This window comes from Lacerta agilis, chromosome 14, assembly GCF_009819535.1.
Source record: "Lacerta agilis isolate rLacAgi1 chromosome 14, rLacAgi1.pri, whole genome shotgun sequence".
Classification (NCBI taxonomy): domain Eukaryota; kingdom Metazoa; phylum Chordata; class Lepidosauria; order Squamata; family Lacertidae; genus Lacerta; species Lacerta agilis.
The window spans coordinates 32,338,241-32,357,285 of record NC_046325.1 but is presented as its reverse complement, the minus strand read 5'-3'; the positions used below and the strand labels follow the sequence as shown (position 1 = coordinate 32,357,285).

The 19,045-nt window shown below is 43.2% G+C and overlaps 1 protein-coding gene across 1 annotated transcript; it reads left to right on the top strand.

Annotated features, from left to right (window-relative positions):
• The first annotated feature begins 931 nt into the window (after positions 1 to 931).
• GNGT2 (G protein subunit gamma transducin 2) lies at positions 932 to 13,313 on the top strand. Its single transcript, XM_033169786.1, has 3 exons — positions 932 to 1,096; positions 11,286 to 11,375; positions 13,080 to 13,313. Exons 2-3 carry the CDS (start codon positions 11,292 to 11,294, stop codon positions 13,203 to 13,205), a joined length of 210 nt encoding a protein of 69 aa, XP_033025677.1. The 5' UTR covers positions 932 to 1,096; positions 11,286 to 11,291; the 3' UTR covers positions 13,206 to 13,313.
• Positions 13,314 to 19,045: the final 5,732 nt, after the last annotated feature.

The window sequence follows — 19,045 nt, the reverse complement described above, 5'->3', positions numbered from 1 at the left end:
TTTTTAATATTTTGTTGGAAGCTGCCCAGGGTGGTTGGGAAACCTAGCCAGATGGGTGGGGTATAAATAATAAAATTATTATTATTATTATTATTATTATTATTATTATTATTACTACTACTACTACTACTACTATGTGCCATAGTTATTTATTGGTGATGGGCAGGCATGGGCAAACTCGGCCCTCCCACGATCCCTAGCTAACAGGACCAGTGGTCAGGGATGATGGGAATTGTAGTCTCAAAACATCTGGAGGGCCAGTTTGCCTATGCCTGGGCATGCAGTCTCGTTTTGCTCCAAGGCCACCTGTCCTACATCATTATTTAATGCAGGCTTGGCCCTTCAGAAGTTTTGGACAACTCTCCTCCCATCTAGCCAGCACAGTTGTGCTGGCTGGGGCTGATGAGTGTTCGTGTTCAAAACATCTGGAAGACACCAGGTTGGTGAAGGCTGGCTTTGTCTCTCCCAGGTGGAGTCGTTCCTAACAATGGAAACAGGTTTGGGGATTGAGCCAACAATGTTGTTGCACCTCTGACTCTCTAGAGCAGGGTTTCCCAAACTTGGGTCTCCAGCTGCTTTTGGATTACAGCTCCCATCATCCCTAGCTAGCAGGACCAGTGGTCAGGGATGATGGGAATTGTAGTCCAAAAAAACAACTGGAGACCCAAGTTTGGGAAACTCTTGCTCTACAGTAAATGGGTAGCAGGCAAAACATAGTGGTCCATGCATGAATGGCTACAGAGGCCTTGGAGATTCATAGTTAGGGATTCCCAAGGTCTGATTTTGCAATATTTTAATGTTTGTCTGCAGATATTGATCTGCTCCCCCCCCCCAAATGTGCCATCTGTTGTCTCCCCCCCCTTCCCCCTTAACCCGAGTTTGAGGTTAAGTCAAAACACCTGACCAGTTTTAACTAGCTGAGTCTATTATCAGATTAAGGACAGGAGACAATCAGTCCCAAAGCAAGTCACCACCTAATACCGAAGACGTCTCTGAGCCGACAAGTGGACGCAGCAGAGGACATCATCTCACCAGCGCAGGCAAATGTATCTCTAAAACACAGTGGAGCTTTGGAGGGGGGAACACATCAAAAGAGGTAGGTGTTCTCTCCTTGAACAGACCAAGATTGTTTTGTGATGGGAAAACAAAATAGCTGTAGGTCACCTTACCCAGTGGTCTTTTTTTCTGGAGGGACTCAGGGGGACACATACCCCTAAAACAATTGGGAATCTTTGTCCATTTACTGTATTTATTTTTCCTGATTTGAACTATAAAATGGTGATTTTCTTGAGTCAAAATGAGAGGACCCCTAAACTTTTTTTAAAAAGAAAAAAGCACTGATCTTACCTATGCACATTTTACTGGGGAGGTGGGGTTTGAAGGAGTTTGCATTAAGGGTGTTTGGGGTAACAGCTTTATACGTCAAATCCACCTGCTGCAACCTGCATGCAGATACAGGTTCCTACAGTCTGATTTGGATGTGGAGAAAGACAAGGCGCTCGATGGTTTTAAAGAGAAATGGAAGTGGTGTGACAGAAAGATTAGTGCCACTGGTATGCATGCCCACAGATGCACATGCATACACGTATTGATGAGAAGAATGCCTATTAAAAGCCACAATGCCCCGAGGAGGAGGAGGAGGAGGAGGAGGAGGAGGAGGAGGAGGAGGAGGAGGAGGAGGTTATTATTATCTGACTTTTTTTGTAAAGTAAAAAAGCCTTCCCAACATATAACAGTATGCATTGCGTTCAGTAATGTACGTCAACGCTGTAGATGGGGTTGAAACCGAGTTATTTGCATTTTATTTATTTATGTACTTTATTGCCCTGTAATATAGATTCCCCAGGCAACATATAACAGAAAACAAAAAACCCTGTAAAATATTTAGCTGTGATACCAATGCACACCAGAAACCAAGGCAACACAAAATAATAAATGGCTGCAAATCCAACCACTCATTTCATGCATGAAAGAAGCGTCGTAAACTGTCTGAAAATTTAGAAAACAAGCAGCCGCTAAAATGGCTGGGGCAAGGCTAAAAATGATGGTAGATGATACCCAGAAAGGGTAGCTTTTTAAAAGTTATTTTAAAACTAAGCAAAAAAAACCCACACAAATATTTGTCATGTAGAAAATACATTAATGTGGCATTGGGCAAGTCTATGAAATCTTGTGTTCCACATCCTTGCCATAGCTAGGCATATGAAGGCCTGGGGGGTTGGGGGGTTGGAGGTTTTTTCCTGTCCCCCTGTCGCCCCACATCTTATTTGTTACCAAAAAAAAAAAAAAATTGGCCGGGGACCTGGGTTTCTCCTCCCTCAATTTCTGAAGTTTTTCCGGGCCTTCACTTCTCTAGCCATAGCTATACTTTGGGATTAGGGTTGGCTGAGTGAGGCAGAAGGCCGATTGACAGAAATGTTTCCACAAGCCTCTGTAAATTCATGGAAGTATAAAACGTGCCTGGGATTTGGAAGTTCAACCCTTGCCCTCATCCCCACCATGCTGCAAAATGCAGGGCTGGTGCGATCCCAGCCGTCCTCCCATCTTAATATTCTCAGAGGCATTTTATATGTTTATGCACGTTCCTGCGGTGGGATTGTGCCCTGAGACCTTTAAGTACCCAACCAGGTCCTGATGGGAGACACTTGAAAAGGGGATAGATAGGGGGATAGATAGATAGATAGATAGATAGATAGATAGATAGATAGATATAATGGAATGCTTTCCTTCAGGCACTTCTTTTTTGGGCAAATCTACACCATACATTTAAAGCAGTACTTCAGCAGTCATGGCTTCCTGCAAAGGATTCTGGGAACTGCCGCTTATTAAGGGTGCTGAAAGTTCTTAGGAGACCCTGCTCACAGGGTGACAATTCCCATTGTCCTTAGCCAACTACAGCTTCCAGGATTCTCTGTGCAAAGCCATGACTGCTAATGCGGTACGCAAGTGCTTTAAATTTATTGTGTGGGTGTCACTCCCAGGGTTAGGCTAAAAACGCTCTGCACTAGGCAGCATAAGAAGTTCTCCTGTCAGTAGGTCCAGCTGCATACCCTCCAACATTTCTCCAGTGAAAACAGGGGTGTCCTATTCAGCAGCAACAATTGTATTATTTACATCTCACCCATCTGACTGGGTTGCCCCAGCCACTCTGGGCGGCTTCCAACATATATAAAAACATCATAAAACATTTTTTAAAACTTCCCTATACAGGGCTGCCTTTAGATGTCTTCTAAAGGTTTTCTAGTTACTTATCTCTTTGGCTCAGGGGTGTTGCATAACTCCTACCGTCCAACATTTCTCTGATGAAAATTGGGAAAGCACGACATTCCAGGATCAAATCAGAAACCGGGAGAGCATCTGTAAATCCGCAACTGTCCCTGGAAAATAGGGACACTCAAGAGGGTCTGGCTGTGCAATTTTAGACTCTGGACTTGGCGGTCTTGCTGGGGGCCTCTCTTTAGATAGCAAGTGTCTTGCTTCATTTACAGCAAAATTTTGGTCCTTCCTGCATATCCTGCTGACTGGGGCCTTGTATTATAGCTCTGTAGTTCTGCCCTGATGCTGTCAGTGGCTGGGTTCACAACAAAACTCTAACTGAGCGAAGGGGAAAGAAAATGAGGAATTGTTTTGACCTCGAAATGCTTTTAGGGTGGGGCGCTGTTTCACTTGCGGTCAAAAAAAACACCCCAAACTCCATACAACTTAGGAAATCATGTTCTGCAAACTGGTTTTGAACAGCTTTGGAAAGACACACATTGGACCGACATGTCAAGTACGATTAATATGATCTTTCCATATCAGTTCCATCTGATGCATTAGATGGGAACTATATTGCCATTAGCACAAGCATTGCTGGTTTATTTGAGCAGAGCTATGCAGATTGGATTAAGTATTTTGGCCCAATGGCAAAACAGTACAAGAGCAGAGGAAAGGAGGCATGGCGACCATGACAAATTGCAGGGAAAGGGAAAGCCTATGGGGCAGGAGAGTTGGGATTGGTTCTTACAATATCTACAGAAGGAGACAACTAAAAAGATTCCTCTCTTCACCTTTTAACCAATGGATGGACGTTCCTCCACCCATTCATCCCTGTTGGTTGTCTTAAAATATAATACTGTGTCAACTATGAAAATGAATGTATTACCAAAAATGTTGTTTTTGTTTCAATCAATTCCGGTGATCAGTAAGACAGATTGTTTCAATGTATGGCAAAAAGATATTTCTAAAAATATCTGGCAAGGAAAAACCGGGAATAAAATATAAAATACTGATAGATGCAAAAGAGAGAGGAGGTTTCTCCCCGCCGGATATGAGATCATATTATGAAGCATCTTGTCTTTGTTGGTTGAAGGAATGGATGACATTGGAGAATCCACATATCTTAGATCTAGAAGGTCATGATAATATTTTTGTTTGGCACGCTTATTTGTAGTATGAAAAGGTTAAAGTACATAAAGGATTTGCAAATCATATAATTAGGAAAAATTTGTATAGAATATGGGATAAAAACAAATTATTGGAGATAAAAACATCTCTTTGGCTCTCACCGTTGGAAGCATTAGTGGTAAAGAAAAAGAACATGATAGAAGGTTGGACAACTTATAGAACTTTATTAAAACAAGAGAGAAAGGAGTATAAATTAAAAGAATTTAAGGATTTATCAGGAAAGCTAACAACATGGATACAAAATCATCACTTGAATGAAGTATTTAAGAAAGATAGGATACGGGGGTTGGGGGAACAGATATCACAATTGGAGAGAGATCTGTTGGAATGTAATGTTAAAGTGCTGCCTAAAATGTATATTATTGTAATGGGAGACAAAGGATGAGCAAGTAAAATCTTCAATAATACATTGGACAATATATATTGCTTATAATATAGATATGGAAGCATGGGAACGATTGGATATAAAATTTACAGCATGCTATGGTTTAAAAGAAAACTACATGAAAATGTTATATAGATGGTATCTAACACCGAGTAAATTGGCAAAAATGTATAAATCAAAATCAAATAAGTGTTGGAAATGCAAAGAGAAAAAGTATTTTTTAAACATATGTGGTGGTCTTGAAGTAAGATTAAAGCTTATTGGGAAATGATATATAATGAATTGAAAAATATGTTTAAAATAACATTTGTTTAAAAAACAAACAAACCCAGAAGCTTTCCTTTGGGGAATTATACGGGTAGAACTACCTAAGCAGTATAGAAATTTATACATGTTTGTGACTACAGCGGCAAAAATGTTATTTGCCTAAAAATGGAAAGAAGAAGGTCCCAACTGTACCCAAAAGAATGGATACAAAAACTTGTGGAATATGCAGAAATGGCGAATCTTACCGGAAAAATAAGAAATCAAGATTTGTTGTTGTTCAGTCGTGTCAGACTCTTCGTGACCCCATGGACCAGAGCACGCCAGGCACGCCTATCCTTCACTGCCTCTCGCAGTTTGGCCAAACTCATGTTAGTAGCTTCAAGAACACTGTCCAACCATCTCATCCTCTGTCGTCCCCTTCTCCTTGTGCCCTCTATCTTTCCCAACATCAGGGTCTTTTCTAGGGAGTCTTCTCTTCTCATGAGGTGGCCAAAGTACTGGAGCCTCAACTTCAGGATCTGTCCTTCTAGTGAGCACTCAGGGCTGATTTCTTTAAGAATGGATAGGTTTGATCTTCTTGCAGTCCATGGGACTCTCAAGAGTCTCCTCCAGCACCATAATTAAAAAGCATCAATTCTTCGGCGATCAGCCTTCTTTATGGTCCAGCTCTCACTTCCGTACATTACTACTGGGAAAACCATAGCTTTAACAATACGGACCTTTGTCGGCAAGGTGATGTCTTTGCTTTTTAAGATGCTGTCTAGGTTTGTCATTGCTTTTCTCCCAAGAAGCAGGTGTCTTCTAATTTCGTGACTGCTGTCACCATCTGCAGTGATCATGGAACCCAAGAAAGTGAAATCTCTCACTGCCTCCATCTCTTCCCCTTCTATTTGCCAGGAGGTGATGGGACCAGTGGCCATGATCTTAGTTTTTTTGATGTTAATCAAATCAAGATAACAAACTTTTAATAAAAGAATGTAAATTGTTGATTGAATATTTACAAACTGTAAACAGATAAGGACATTGGCAGGATTATTGTAAAAACCTGCAGTTTCATGAGCATATATTTAAAGTAGATGAATAAAAGAATAAGTTAATTTAGAGTTAATGTATATAACTAGAAATCATTAAAAAAATTCTTTAAAAAATAGAGTATAATTCATACTGCTGAGGAAGTAAATCAGAAAGCCATATGGAACAGTGGTTAGAAGGGCAAGTTCCAAGATCAGTGAGGAGCCCTGTTAAACTTCTGAGAGACCCAGAAAGTCAGTGTTCTGAGCTTGTGTTCTAATGTAAATGTGCTCTAGTGTAAATTTTAGCAACTTAACTAAGATCCCATCTGCATTGCACAATTAAAGCAGTATCATGCCACTTTAAAGAGCTTTCCCCATAGAATCCTGGGAACTGTAGTCTGTTAAGGATGCTGAGAGTTGCTAGGAGTCCCCTATTCCCTTCACAGAGCTACAATTTCCTGAGTTCTCTGGGAAGAGGGATTGGTTGTTAAACCACTTTGAGAATAAGGCAATCGCCTTGTTCTTTCTTCTGAGATTGTATCTCAAGCATTTGGCTCATTCACCAATACAATGGTTTGCCTTAAAGAGGAGACAAACTCATTTCAACAATCTTCCTTCACATCCTCGCTGAACACACCCTCGTACGAAATCTGATGGGTTTTTTTTGGCAAAATCATCTAATGCTATTGAAAGGGCAGTAAAATTTACTGAATCCCGAATTCAGTCATGAAATCTACAACCAGCCCTTGCAGTGATTCAGGATTCATTCAATCATTCAGGCAGGAACACAAGTTTACTAGAAGCAGGCCCCACTGAATGCTGTGGGACTGATCTCTGAGTAAACGGGCACAGGACAGTGCTGAAATTCATTTAAAACATTTGTATCATCATCATTTTATTGGTATGCCTTCTTTCCATAACTATGCTCAAAGCGGCTCACAACATAAAAAGACTTACACAATTACAAACATACTTATATACTTGAGTATAAGCCTAGTTTTTCAGCACATTTTTTGCGCTGAAAAAGCTGCCCTCGGCTTATACTCGAGTGAGGTGGGCGGTGGGGGCGGCGAGAAAGAAGCCCTTTCTCTCCACTCGTGCCGCCACCCGCTCACCCCAGTCAACCATTCCTTAAGAAGCGTACAAGAACAGCAGTTCTTTGCTCTCCCCAGGCAGCTTGTTCCATTCCTGAACTGCTCGCATAAATGCAAACTTGGCAAAGGAGGAAGAGGAAGGAGCAGCCCAAAGGACTGCTTTCGGGCTGCTCGTTCCTCCTCCTCCTCCACAGTGGCAAAGGTGAATCGGCTTATACTTGAGTCAATAAGCTTTCCCAGGTTTTTGTAGGAAAATTAGGTGCCTCGGTTTATATTCGGGTCTTGGGTATATACGGTAACAAAAGTAGTCCTAAACAATAAATAAAACACATCAAGAATTACACAACCAAAGATACACAAAATGATATCAACAGCAGCAACAAAATTCTCTAAGCAATACCCCAAACCCAAGAGTCTGGAAGTTCGAGAGGACTGACAGAAAAAGAAACATGAACACAATTAGAAATGTTTTAAATGTGAAATGCAATAGAAACAGTAAAATCATCATTAGTTAAGATGAAACAAAGCAGCAGCAGTAAAACCAATCAAAGAGAACAGAAAAATGAAGGCCTTCATATATATAGTAAGATCTTCACACCAAGGATGGGGTGAGGTAGACACATTTGGGCATGGAATTGTCGATGATCTTGGTACTAGGGCATGTTCATATGGGAGCAGATGGACCATCACATATCCTGCTTCCAAACTGTACAGGGTTTTAAACTTCATAACCAGCACCATGAATTGGGTCCAGAAAGAAAACTGAGAGCCAATGCTGTCTGGCAGTAGCAAAACATGCCCCCAACATCTAGGACGACTTAAGGTGACATCCAACAACATCTGGAGGGCACCAAATTGGAGAAGGCTGTATCATGTGGATCAGGTGGCGATCTTAAGAGTATCGCTGCATAGTGTCGTGAGCCAGGAGCTCCTCTATCTCTAACGCCTAAATTATCCTCATTGTGTTAACCGAATACGCTTGTGCCAGTCTGGTGAGCAGAAGAAGCCCAAGCTTCAAAAGTGTGGTCCAAAGTCGGTGAATCACAGGAGCATCAGAGGGTGCACCATGAGCGAATCACCATGTGGATAAACATAAGAAACATGGGGCTCTCCTACCAACCTGTGCATGTGTACCTCATAACCAATTGTTCTGAAGCTCCCCTCCTTCTGCTGCAGAGCACTTAGTACAGGAAGCCCTTCTCCAGAAACCTGCTTCTGAGCACAGAATGGATGGAGATGGCAGTGGACTGGATTCTGGCAAGACAGAGGTGCCTGGGTCAGTAGAACAGCCAATCTGGGAACTGAGATTCAAGTTGTTCTGGATGGAGTAGTATATTCCTCTGGAAATCACAGACATGTATTTTGGGAGTGCTTCTGAACCTGGCCTTGACCATTCCGTTTCTAGGGAGCCCTCCCCAAACCATAGTTTTGGTTGCAGCACAGAGAGCAAGCCTAGTCTCTGCGTCTTCACAGCTCCATATGAGACTAGCCCAGATTCCCAGTGATCTATTCTTCTACACCTAGCATGAAGTGGCGTCCAGCCAGGTGAGTGGGGGAAGGCCTAGCACCTCCACTAGCTAGTTGTTTCTATGGCAACACATCTCTATTTGATCAACTCTTTAGACATGTAAAAAGGATCCTGAATAGGCTTGGCCAGGAGCATTAACAGAACAAAGAGACTGTTTTGACCTCTACAATAGGTTCTCAACTTGCACATACAAAACCACAGGTTTGGAGGCTATGTAAATATATCATCCAAACTGACACACACACACACCCAACAACAAAAACCCCTATAACAATATATTCATGGCACTGTTTTCAGCCTAGTTCCAACTTTAGCCATTCCACAAAATCTGAATCCATCATTATGTATTATTATTTTTTATCCATCACTTATTCACACATATGCAGCTCCGAAGGGGCCAAGGCGGACCAGAGGTATCATCAAAGGCTGATGTTTTTCTGCAGCTGTTATGATGGGAGAAATTTGGGGGCAAACAGGTCCCAAAACTTTGACCTGTTTCTGTTTCATGACCTTGGAGAAACCACAATAACGATCCGCTTGCCAGGCTACGGGTCTCTAAAATACAGATCAGGCTTGCCTTCCTCGCTGTGGGTTGGAGAGGCTTATTTCATTAGCGATAATAAAGCGCTTTGGGGCTTATGGGTGGAAAAAAAAGAAAACTCTAGCAAAGGGCAACTTCTTAACTTTTGCATGGAAATAGCAGCAAGGTCAGCAAAATGTTGTCGTGGCTCCATTTAGAAGAAGCAAGTCAGTCATTTCAACTCTGGAAGTTAGGATACAGGACTGGCAATTATTTCACTACCTAACCCGGACCCCTAACATTACCAACTCCTTAAACTGGCAAAAACAACAACAACAACAACAACAACAACAACAACAACAACTTTGCACTGCCTCTCTAATTCAGGACAGGGTGATTCAAACTGTTTAAACAGCCCTTAGCAGAGGAATGGGGTTCTAATCCTGCTTGGGTCTGTCTTTCCTAATGGAAGCCACAGCAAGATAGTTTGTTTGGTTCTGGCTGAATTTTTTCTGGAGAGTTGAGAAAGGAATTGGCCTCTTGTGCTCAGAAGCTTGGAGCTGGTTGGACACTGCACTGATTCTGCCTTAAAGCCGAATACTTGCCTCTGCCCGATACTGAAGCCTTTATTGGTCTACCTTAATTTGGAATTTCAAATGGGCATCTACAATAGTTTTTGCCACTTACTGCTCCTCTACTACATTAACAATAGTGTGGGGAATTATCACCGTTATGAATTATTTTCGTCGTCATTATGCTACTTAATGCCAAAACAAGCTTCTGAGCTGTCTACAAAATATTAAAAAAACCAATCGCACAACAGTAATATAATATGCAATAATTAAAAATACACTCTAATTAAAACACAATAAAACTATCCCTTGGAGGTTTTTAAGCAGAGGCTGGATGACCATCTGTCATTTATGCATAATTTAGTTGAGTTTCCTGAATGGCAGGGGGTTGGACAAGCCATAGCTGTCAACTTTCCCCCTTTTTAAGGGAAATTCCCTTATTCCAAATAGGATTCCTCGCAAGAAAAGGGAAAAGTTGACAGCTATGAAGATGACCCTCAGGTTCCCTTCCATCTCTGCAATTCTATGATATTAAAAATGGGATTTTGCCAATGCTGTGTAGCAGTTACAGCAACCAGGGAGATCAGAACTCAACTCCTCACTCAGCCTTACAAGCAATGGATCAGCTTAACTGTTCCTGGCCTGTACCATCCAAACTGCAGAGGGAGAGTCACACATTTCAGAGATGGGGAACCAGCAGCCCTCCTGTTTGTGTTGGGCTGCCAACTTCCACCATTATTCTACTGTCCCAGAGGCACTAAGTATTGACAGGAATCTTCATGGTTTTTTGCTATCTCTTTTGTGGAGTTAACTTTTCGTCCCAGACTTGGACCAAGCAGATTCTTCAAAACAGAAGATTCTCCTCTTGAGAACATCCCAACAATGGGATGTTCTGAGCATCTTGGCACACCCAAGATGACGCGTGGAGACATCGTCCAGAGTTTCAATGGGGTTGTCCATAATTTCTCCCTATTTTTTTCTCCTTCCCAGATGCATACCTTCTGTAGTCCCTTGTTTAAGTCACCCAACTTCTGCAACAAACAAAGTGTGGGGGGCATATAGTGGTGGTTGAATAAGCTGCTTAACTAATTAATTAAACCCAAGGTTCTTTGCGAATCTTCATCTGCCATGACTTCATGTAGGGAGCAAGCAATATCTATGGCATAAGTAGACACACCAAACACAGTGGTCAATCCTACGATCTATTGATGGGCACAGTTTTTAAAGTTTTAAATAGATACCACAGGGGGAGGGAAACTGAGCTGGGGCTGCTGTGCAGCAGGAGGAGTTTAACCTTCCCCGCTGCTAAGGACCCAGCAAAAATCACCTGCCACCACAAGTTGTCAGTTGCCCCAGAATGGAACTTTCGCTGTTGTGACTACCTGAAAATGAGTGATTATTTGCCTCTGCTAGAGGGGCTGCGCAAGATTAGCTAATATGGATTTCTCTTTGGATTTCAGGGCAAGATGGCCCAGGATATGACTGAGAAAGAGCTCTTAAAGATGGAATTAGACCAGCTGAAAAAGGAAGTGAAGCTTGAAAGACAAATGGTAATGATTCCCAAATGCTCCAAGACAAAATATTTATGCTGGCCGGCCAATTGATGCCAGGCTGCACAGACAACATTCATTTAAATACACGACTTCCTCAAAGAATTGTGGGAAATGCAGTTTAAAGGTGCTGGGAATTGTAACTCTGTGGGAGGGGGGGCAGAACTCCCATTCCCAGGGTTCTTTGGAGGCTGTCATGTGTTTTAAAAGTATGGTATATATACAGCCCTAACGTGGGCAAGTTCTTTTAAGTTAAAGGTAAAGGTAAAGGGACCCCTGACCATCAGGTCCAGTCATGTCCGACTCTGGGGTTGCGGCGCTCATCTCGCTCTATAGGCCGAGGGAGCCACCGTTTGTCCGCAGACAGCTTCTGGGTCATGTGGCCAGCATGACAAAGCTGCTTCTGGCAAACCAGAGCAGCGCACGGAAATGCTGTTTACCTTCCTGCTGGAGCGGTCCCTATTTATCTACTTGCACTTTTGACGTGCTTTCGAACTGCTAGGTGGGCAGGAGCTGGGACCAAGCAACGGGAGCTCACCCCGTGGCAGGGATTCGAACCGCCGACCTTCTGATCAGCAAGCCCTAGACTCAGTGGTTTAACCCACAGCGCCACCTGGGTCTTTTAAGTTACACAGCACAAATTGTCAGGTGGAAAGAGGTTGATCAAATGAAGCAAGCATAAGCCACTGAGAAGTTCTCCTGCACAAGGCCCACTGAAATAAATGGGAGCTATGAGAGGATACAACAGTATTGCACATCTTCCAAACATTTAATGTGTTTTGTGCAGCAGAACTTCCTGTTGAACGGTGCCCAGTATTATGTAGTAGTGCAAAGACAGCTACTTGAGTATTTCAAACATTCAAGTAGCAAGACACATGGGGTGGTATTCAATTAACTCTTACTCAGAATAGGCCTACTGAAATGAACAAACCTAAGTTGGTTGTGTCCATTAACTGGAATGGGTCTCATCTGAGTAGGGCTTGCATTGAATACTACCCATGGTTGGAGACAACATCAGCGAGGATTTTGCTTCCAGCCACGGAGATTTGCTGAATATTTGTACATACACACACACCAGAGTTTAGTACTTGGCTATACAAAAAACCCTGAAAGAGTTTGAAATTGAGATTTTCAACTTTCTCCAGTGGGGTGAGTCTGTTAGTTATTACTTTATTGTGTTGGCCCAGGACATTTTGCTGCCAAAAGCAGGAGGAGCAGACAGAGGCTTCACCCCATTCCTAAGGTCAAGGTACAGAGCACCAAACCATGGTCACATTATTTTTGGCATCTCAGGCAGAAAATCCCACAAGTGCCCCTCTCCCCTCTCCAGCAGTTAAAAAAAGCAAAAGCAAAATATTAAAGTAAATAACTAACCATTCACCACCTCACTCTGTCCAATGGTAGAGCCGGCCCCCACCAATTTGCATGCTTTCACGGGGCAGCTTTATTCAGAAATTGGTCCCATTGAGGGGTGGCAGTCAACAAAGTAGATCCACTGGTGCAAAGACTTTTGGCTGCACGGTAGCACTTCCCCTCCCTCTCCCCCCACCATGTCCCCCTAAATCTGTTATAGGTAGGGCTGCATTTGTCCAGCTTTTCCCAGACATGTCTAGGAATTGCTCTAGGAGGGATCAGGTACCCAGAGGTTTGGGGCCAGTCCACAGAACCACAGTGATGATGCCACTTTTTTCCCTCCTCACACAGGTCTCCAAGACAGCAAAAGAACTCAAGGATTTTATAGAATCCATGGCTGCAGAAGACCCTCTCTTAAAAGGTGTTCCAGAAGACAAAAACCCATTCAAGGAGAAGGGAGGCTGTATAATAACCTGACCCCGGCCCCGCCGAAAGAAGATCATTGTTGTGTCCTTGTACGAGAAATACCAGGACTGTAAGAATCTGTCTAGCGTAACTGAGCATGAATGATCTTCTGCCGGGGGGGCGGGGCGGGGGGTAGGACTCCTTTGCTGGAGTTTCACATAGAACTAAAGAATTGGAAAGTGGTCTCCTCCAAAAGAAAAAGGAAGACGACAATATCTATTTTAGGACCTCACGTTCAATTCCTTGGGTTGCTTCGAGAGGATGGGATATAAATTGAATAAATAAAATAAATTCCCATTTTGTAAATACATCACCAGTTTCCCAAAGAAGCCTGGTTTTAATTGTTGGTTTAGGTTTTTTTTTTTTTTTTTAGTTCAATTGGTTTATAATTTTGTATGTGTTTGGTTGTTGGGTTTTTACTAGCGTTCCAAAAGAAAAATGATAGACAAGGAAAAGTATTCTTTGTGTAGGAAGCTTCTTCTTAAGAAGTGAGTGTCTTTTACAGCTGGGATGGGGGGGGGTCTGAAGCCCTTGGCTTAATTTCATGTAACTTGCAGAGATGGGATAGCAGAGAGAGAGAGAGAGAGAGAGAGAGAGAGAGAGAGAGAGAGAGAGAGATGAAATCCTGTAGTGGTTCAAACTCCACCCGCTTCTGGCCATGACTTCACCCACCGTTGGCTGCACCCTCCCACTGACATTTTTTGTGGGTCAATTGCCCTTTCTAGGGGAAAAAGGGGGTTCTCTACACATTTACAGGTTTTATAACCCACATTTGTGACGTAAGGGGCTCCGTGCACACTGTACGTTTAAAACACCTTTAAAGCCCAAAGAGAAAAGTTCCAGCGGTTGTGTGCTTAATCCTTCCCCCTCCAACCACTTTTCTGTGTCAAGTCATATGCACACCTCTCCCTGGCTCCTTTTTTCTCTTCATGGGTTTCTTGGATTCACAGTCTTTATAACATCTGCAGTGTATGAGCTCAAACAAGCTTCAGGAGGGGGCAATTTAGAAAAGAAAAATGCTCCAAGGTGTGTTTGCCTAATCCTTTCCCCTCCAGCCATTTCTTTCTTCCAAACCACCCCATAAGAAGCTCTTCCCATTCATGAGGTTTTCAGAGCCTCCTGGCTATAGAGCTTTTATAACAGCTGTAGGAGTCTAAGGCTGAACAGTTTGCCAGCTTTTCTTCTTACTTTCCTACCTTTGCTTCAGGAGGGATGTCATGTCATTAATATATATAGAGAGAGGGGGGGAGGGAGAGAGGGGGGGAGGGAGGGAGGGAGAGGGAGAGGGGGGGGGAGAGAGAGAGAGAGAGAGAGAGAGAGAGAGAGAGAGAGAGAGAGAGAGAAATGAATATTAACACTGAGCACATTAACAAAGAGATGAAACAACACAGGCCCCCCCCCCGCCTGTTGTCCATAATTATCGTCAAAGATTAGCAATTGTCATCGGTTTTTCTAAAAGTAACAAGGCTTATTCCTTACACAACATCACCACATATAATTGTTTTGTAAAATAACAATAGCATTAAAGTCAGATTTTGAATTGTCAGTTGTATTGTGGAGTGCAAAATACAGTAACCTAATTGTTTTAATTAAAAGCGCAGATCTTTGTGTGCAGCATTGGATGTGGCCTGCTTTGAATTTCTTGATTCGTTTATTTATTTTGAAGCTCAAATCAAGCATTATTGGAGAAACATATTTAAGTCATAAAAGGTGGAGGATGATGAGAAATTCCAAGGGGAGAAGTGCAGGTTCTGTGGGAAAAATTGTCATTGTCAAATACACTTATTTCACCTCAGAATGTGCATACACATTGTACATTTAAAGCATATTTCCCCCTCAAAGAAACTTGGGAACTGTTAAGGGTGCTGGGAATTGCACACGCAATTCTGTAAGGGGCAAACTACAATTCCCATAATTCTTTGCAGGGGGAATGTGGCTTACATGGTCGTTTAAATGTATGGTGTGTACTTAGCCTGTGTGTGTGTGTGTGTGTGTGTGTGTGTGTGTAAGAAAAAGGCTCTCACCATTTAACCATCTAGGCCCTAAACCACTGAACGTAATCTAGGTCTGTAGGTCTGTTCCCATTGCTGGTGTGTACCTCAGGAGTACCTCAGGCAATGAGTACCTCGGGAGTACCTCAGGCAATGCTTCCAGGCTGTTCTATTTTTGGGTGGAATTCAAACACATCCCAACAACTTCAGGTTGTGTTGGTTCAAGGGGGGAAAAACGATATAGAAAGGAATAATTCCTGGATCCCATGTTTGGGGCAAGTACTATTTGGTGAGAGACCCCCCGCAGAGATTTTAAAGTCACAAAATATGCAGCGTGGTAAAGCAAAGCATGGAAATATAGGTTGTTGTACCTTTAAAATATGCCCTTCGAAGTTCCTCCCAAATTTCTCCTCTTCTCCTAGCACAGAAAATGTCTGCATTGCACGTCTGGCAAGTTAAACATGGTTTACTTACAAATCCTCCAAAGGTCAGATTCATGTGCTTTTCCATACAGCATTCAGAAAAAGTTGCACAGGATGTAAAACTTGGCTTGGTTACAATAGTGAAAATTCCTGATTTATTGCTACAGGAACGCAATAAAGGCTTGTTAAAGCCATGTGGTTTGAACTTGGAGCAACAAGCTCAGACCTGTTTACACATTTGAGCTTCTCAGGTAGGCTGGGAGAGAATAGGCCTGATTACCTAGTTCAGGCTTCCTCAACCTTGGCCTCCAGATGTTTTGAGACTACACCTCCCATCATCCCTGACCACTGGTCCTGCTAGCTAGGGATCATGGGAGTTGTAGGCCAAAAACATCTAGAGGGCTGAGGTTGAGGAAGCCTGCTTTAGACATAATTAATTATGGACTCTGGCCACATGGGGGCATACCTCTCTGTGCTACAAGGTTCACCGAAGGAGAATAAGAGAATAAGATAGACTTGCAGAGGTGGCCTACAACTCCCATGATCCCTAACAAGCAGGAACAGTGGTCAGGGATGATGGGAATTATAGTCTCAAAATATCTGGAGGGCCAAGGTTGAGGAAGCCTACTCTATGATCTTAACCCCTTCATGCATTAAGAAAGACTTACACATGTTGGCTATATGAGGCTGGTTATCCCAAAGGTTGCACAATTACACTTGATTGGGAGGTGTTGTACAACAAACTCACTTCCCCCCAAAAATCAGACTTTTTCCGATAAGGAAAGTGATAAGGAAATGCAGCAGAAAGTGCAGTGCAACCCCTGTTTTTTACTTAATGGACACCTAACCTCCTCACAAACAAATCAGTATGAATGCTCATTAAATAACCAACACTGTCTAATCTCCCTGAAAACTAAATCAGGATGAACGCTCAATAAACAGGCCATCTGGAAGCACCCTCTGTCTCCACAGGCAGTGCAACATTCTGGCAATCTGTTTTGCCTGGGTCTCTAGATCAGTGATATGGTTTCCCATAAAATCTGAGTGTGTCCATCTATTGAGGAACTTTAATAAAAAAATATTTGAAGGGTCAGATACACGTTGCGAGGTCGAGGGCTCTTCTCCTTCTGTAAAACAGGTGACCTACTTAAACCAAGCTATGTACTTTATAGCCTATTTCAGAATGGCATAATCTCTTTTAAAGGGATTTGGGCTTCTAGGCCTTTCCTGTTTGCCTTTGGATTTTCCCCCGAAGATTTCCTGTAATGCAGGAAGCACCGAGGTCACGGTCAGAAGTTTGGGGCCTTCACAATTTGATTCCTTCTCCAGAACTTTGTGGGGGCTCCCGGCTGTCCTGGTGTGACCAAACTTAGCAGGGAGGCCAACAGACACCCCTTTATTTGGCTGCCTAACCACAGACCTTCAGGTCAACCCAAGGGTCAAAAGAATCCACGATGCAGCTAGAACTAATTTGCTCTCAAAAATGCTCTCTTGCAAATGTTGATGTCCCACGTTTTTCAGATAATTTCCTGAATCTTTAAATATTTTTGCTGAATTGTCTTCAAGGACAACTATGTTTGTTATCTAATACCTGATACTGTTATATGAGTTTGAGGGAGGCTGTGGGACTGGTCAGGCAAGTTCCTTTTAGGACAAAGGCCAGCTGGCTACTTGAGTGCCCTGAGGAGCATTTCCAAGGGGTGAGATGGGCTGCAACAACTGCATCTGTGTGAGAAACAACAAAAACAGCCAGCTGAGCTGGAGATTTGCTGTGTGAGCGAGCTGGAAACTGGAAAGGAGGTCCTGCAAAAAAAAGGAGTGTCAACTTTGCCCTGTGACCGTGGGTGCCTGGGGCCGTGGGTGCCATGCAGCATATACAGCCTTAGCACTGAAATTTGTGGGTGCCTAGCCCCTTCATGGGGAGTGTTGTGGGTGCTCGGGCACCCTGGGCCCCAGGGAGTTGGCACCTATGCTGCAAGGGCTGGAGGAGAGACAAACAATATGGGGGGGGGCTTAATATGCGAGCACCTCCATCTTCTGCTCAGGTCTTATTTTGTAATAACTCTTTGTCTAGTAATGAGATTTCATTCGTGAAGCCTCTTTTCTTACCTGCTTTGAAAACTTCATTTAGTTGGCGATACTGAATCCACCCTGTTAAGTGATGCCTGATTTCCTCGTAGTCTTTTAATATCAGCTTATTGTCTTTTGCCTTTAGCAAATCTTTTTTGTAGCCCAGTTTATTTCCATATTTTTTTTTCTTATAATCATAGAGTTGGAAGAGACCACAAGGGCCATCCAGTCCAACCCCCTGCCAAGCAGGAAACACCACCAAAGCATTCCTGACAGATGGCTGTTATGTCACTCTACAGTGGTGGCCAAACTTGGCCCTTCAGCTGTTTGGAAACTACAATCAGGGGCGTACCCAGGATCAAAACTAGGGGGGGGGAGGAGACATGGGCGTTCAGGTTCAAAAACAAAAACAGCTTCAAAAAACAAAAACAGCTTCAAAAAACAGAAAAACTCCCCCCCCCAAACAGAAAGCCCCAAATGGCTGAAAAACTCAGTTTCCCAGGATCCTCAGTCCTCGCAAAGGAACTACTCACCATGCAAGGGAACTCAGTTTGCCAAGCTTCCTTGCAACGATAAATCCCGGCAACGATGAATTCGCCCCCTGACACTGCCCAAGTCTCAGCCTGCATCCCCATTTGACCAAGCAAGGTGCAGGCTAGGATCCGGTCTCCGATAGGCACGCCAGCTCTTTGTCGGTATGAGGGAGGGGGAAACAGCCGGCGCAACACACACACACACACAGAGTGGCCAACTGCCTCGGCAAGAGCAATTGTTATTGAGATTTTGGGAGGGGGGAAAGACCAGTCTTGAGGTTTTTTTTTCCTTTTAGGCTGCCGATAACCATTTAATTTTTTTTTTGCTTATGGGGGGCAGCTGTCCCCCTGGGTACGCCCATGACTACAATTCCCAACATCCCTGACCACTGGTCCTGTTAACTAGGGATGATGGAGTTGTAGTCCAATAACAGCTGGAGGGCCAAGTTTGGCCACCTCTGTGAGTCTATCTTAACAGATTAGAGAACTGGGCCAAAGCAAAGAAGATAAATTTTAATAGGGAGAAATGTAAAGTACTACACTTGGGCAAAAAAAATGAAAGGCACAAATACAGGATGGGTGACACCTGGCTTGAGAGCAGCACATGTGAAAAGGATCTAGGAGTCTTGGTAGACCATAAACTTGACATGAGTCAACAGTGTGATGCAGCAGCTAAAAAAGCCAATGCAATTCTGGGCTGCATCAATAGTATAGCATCTAGATCAAGGGAAGTAATAGTACCACTGTATTCCGCTCTGGTCAGACCTCACCTGGAATACTGTGTCCAGTTCTGGGCACCACAGTTCAAGAAGGATACTGACAAGCTGGAACGTGTG

What these genes read in the sequence shown, in the direction of transcription:
- GNGT2 (XM_033169786.1), top strand. Translation starts at nt 11,292, where the DNA reads ATGGCCCAGGATATGACTGAGAAAGAGCTCTTAAAGATGGAATTAGAC. An exon ending in TGAAGCTTGAAAGACAAATG is followed by an intron (nt 11,376 to 13,079) that starts GTAATGATTCCC and finishes CTCCTCACACAG; the next exon opens with GTCTCCAAGACAGCAAAAGA.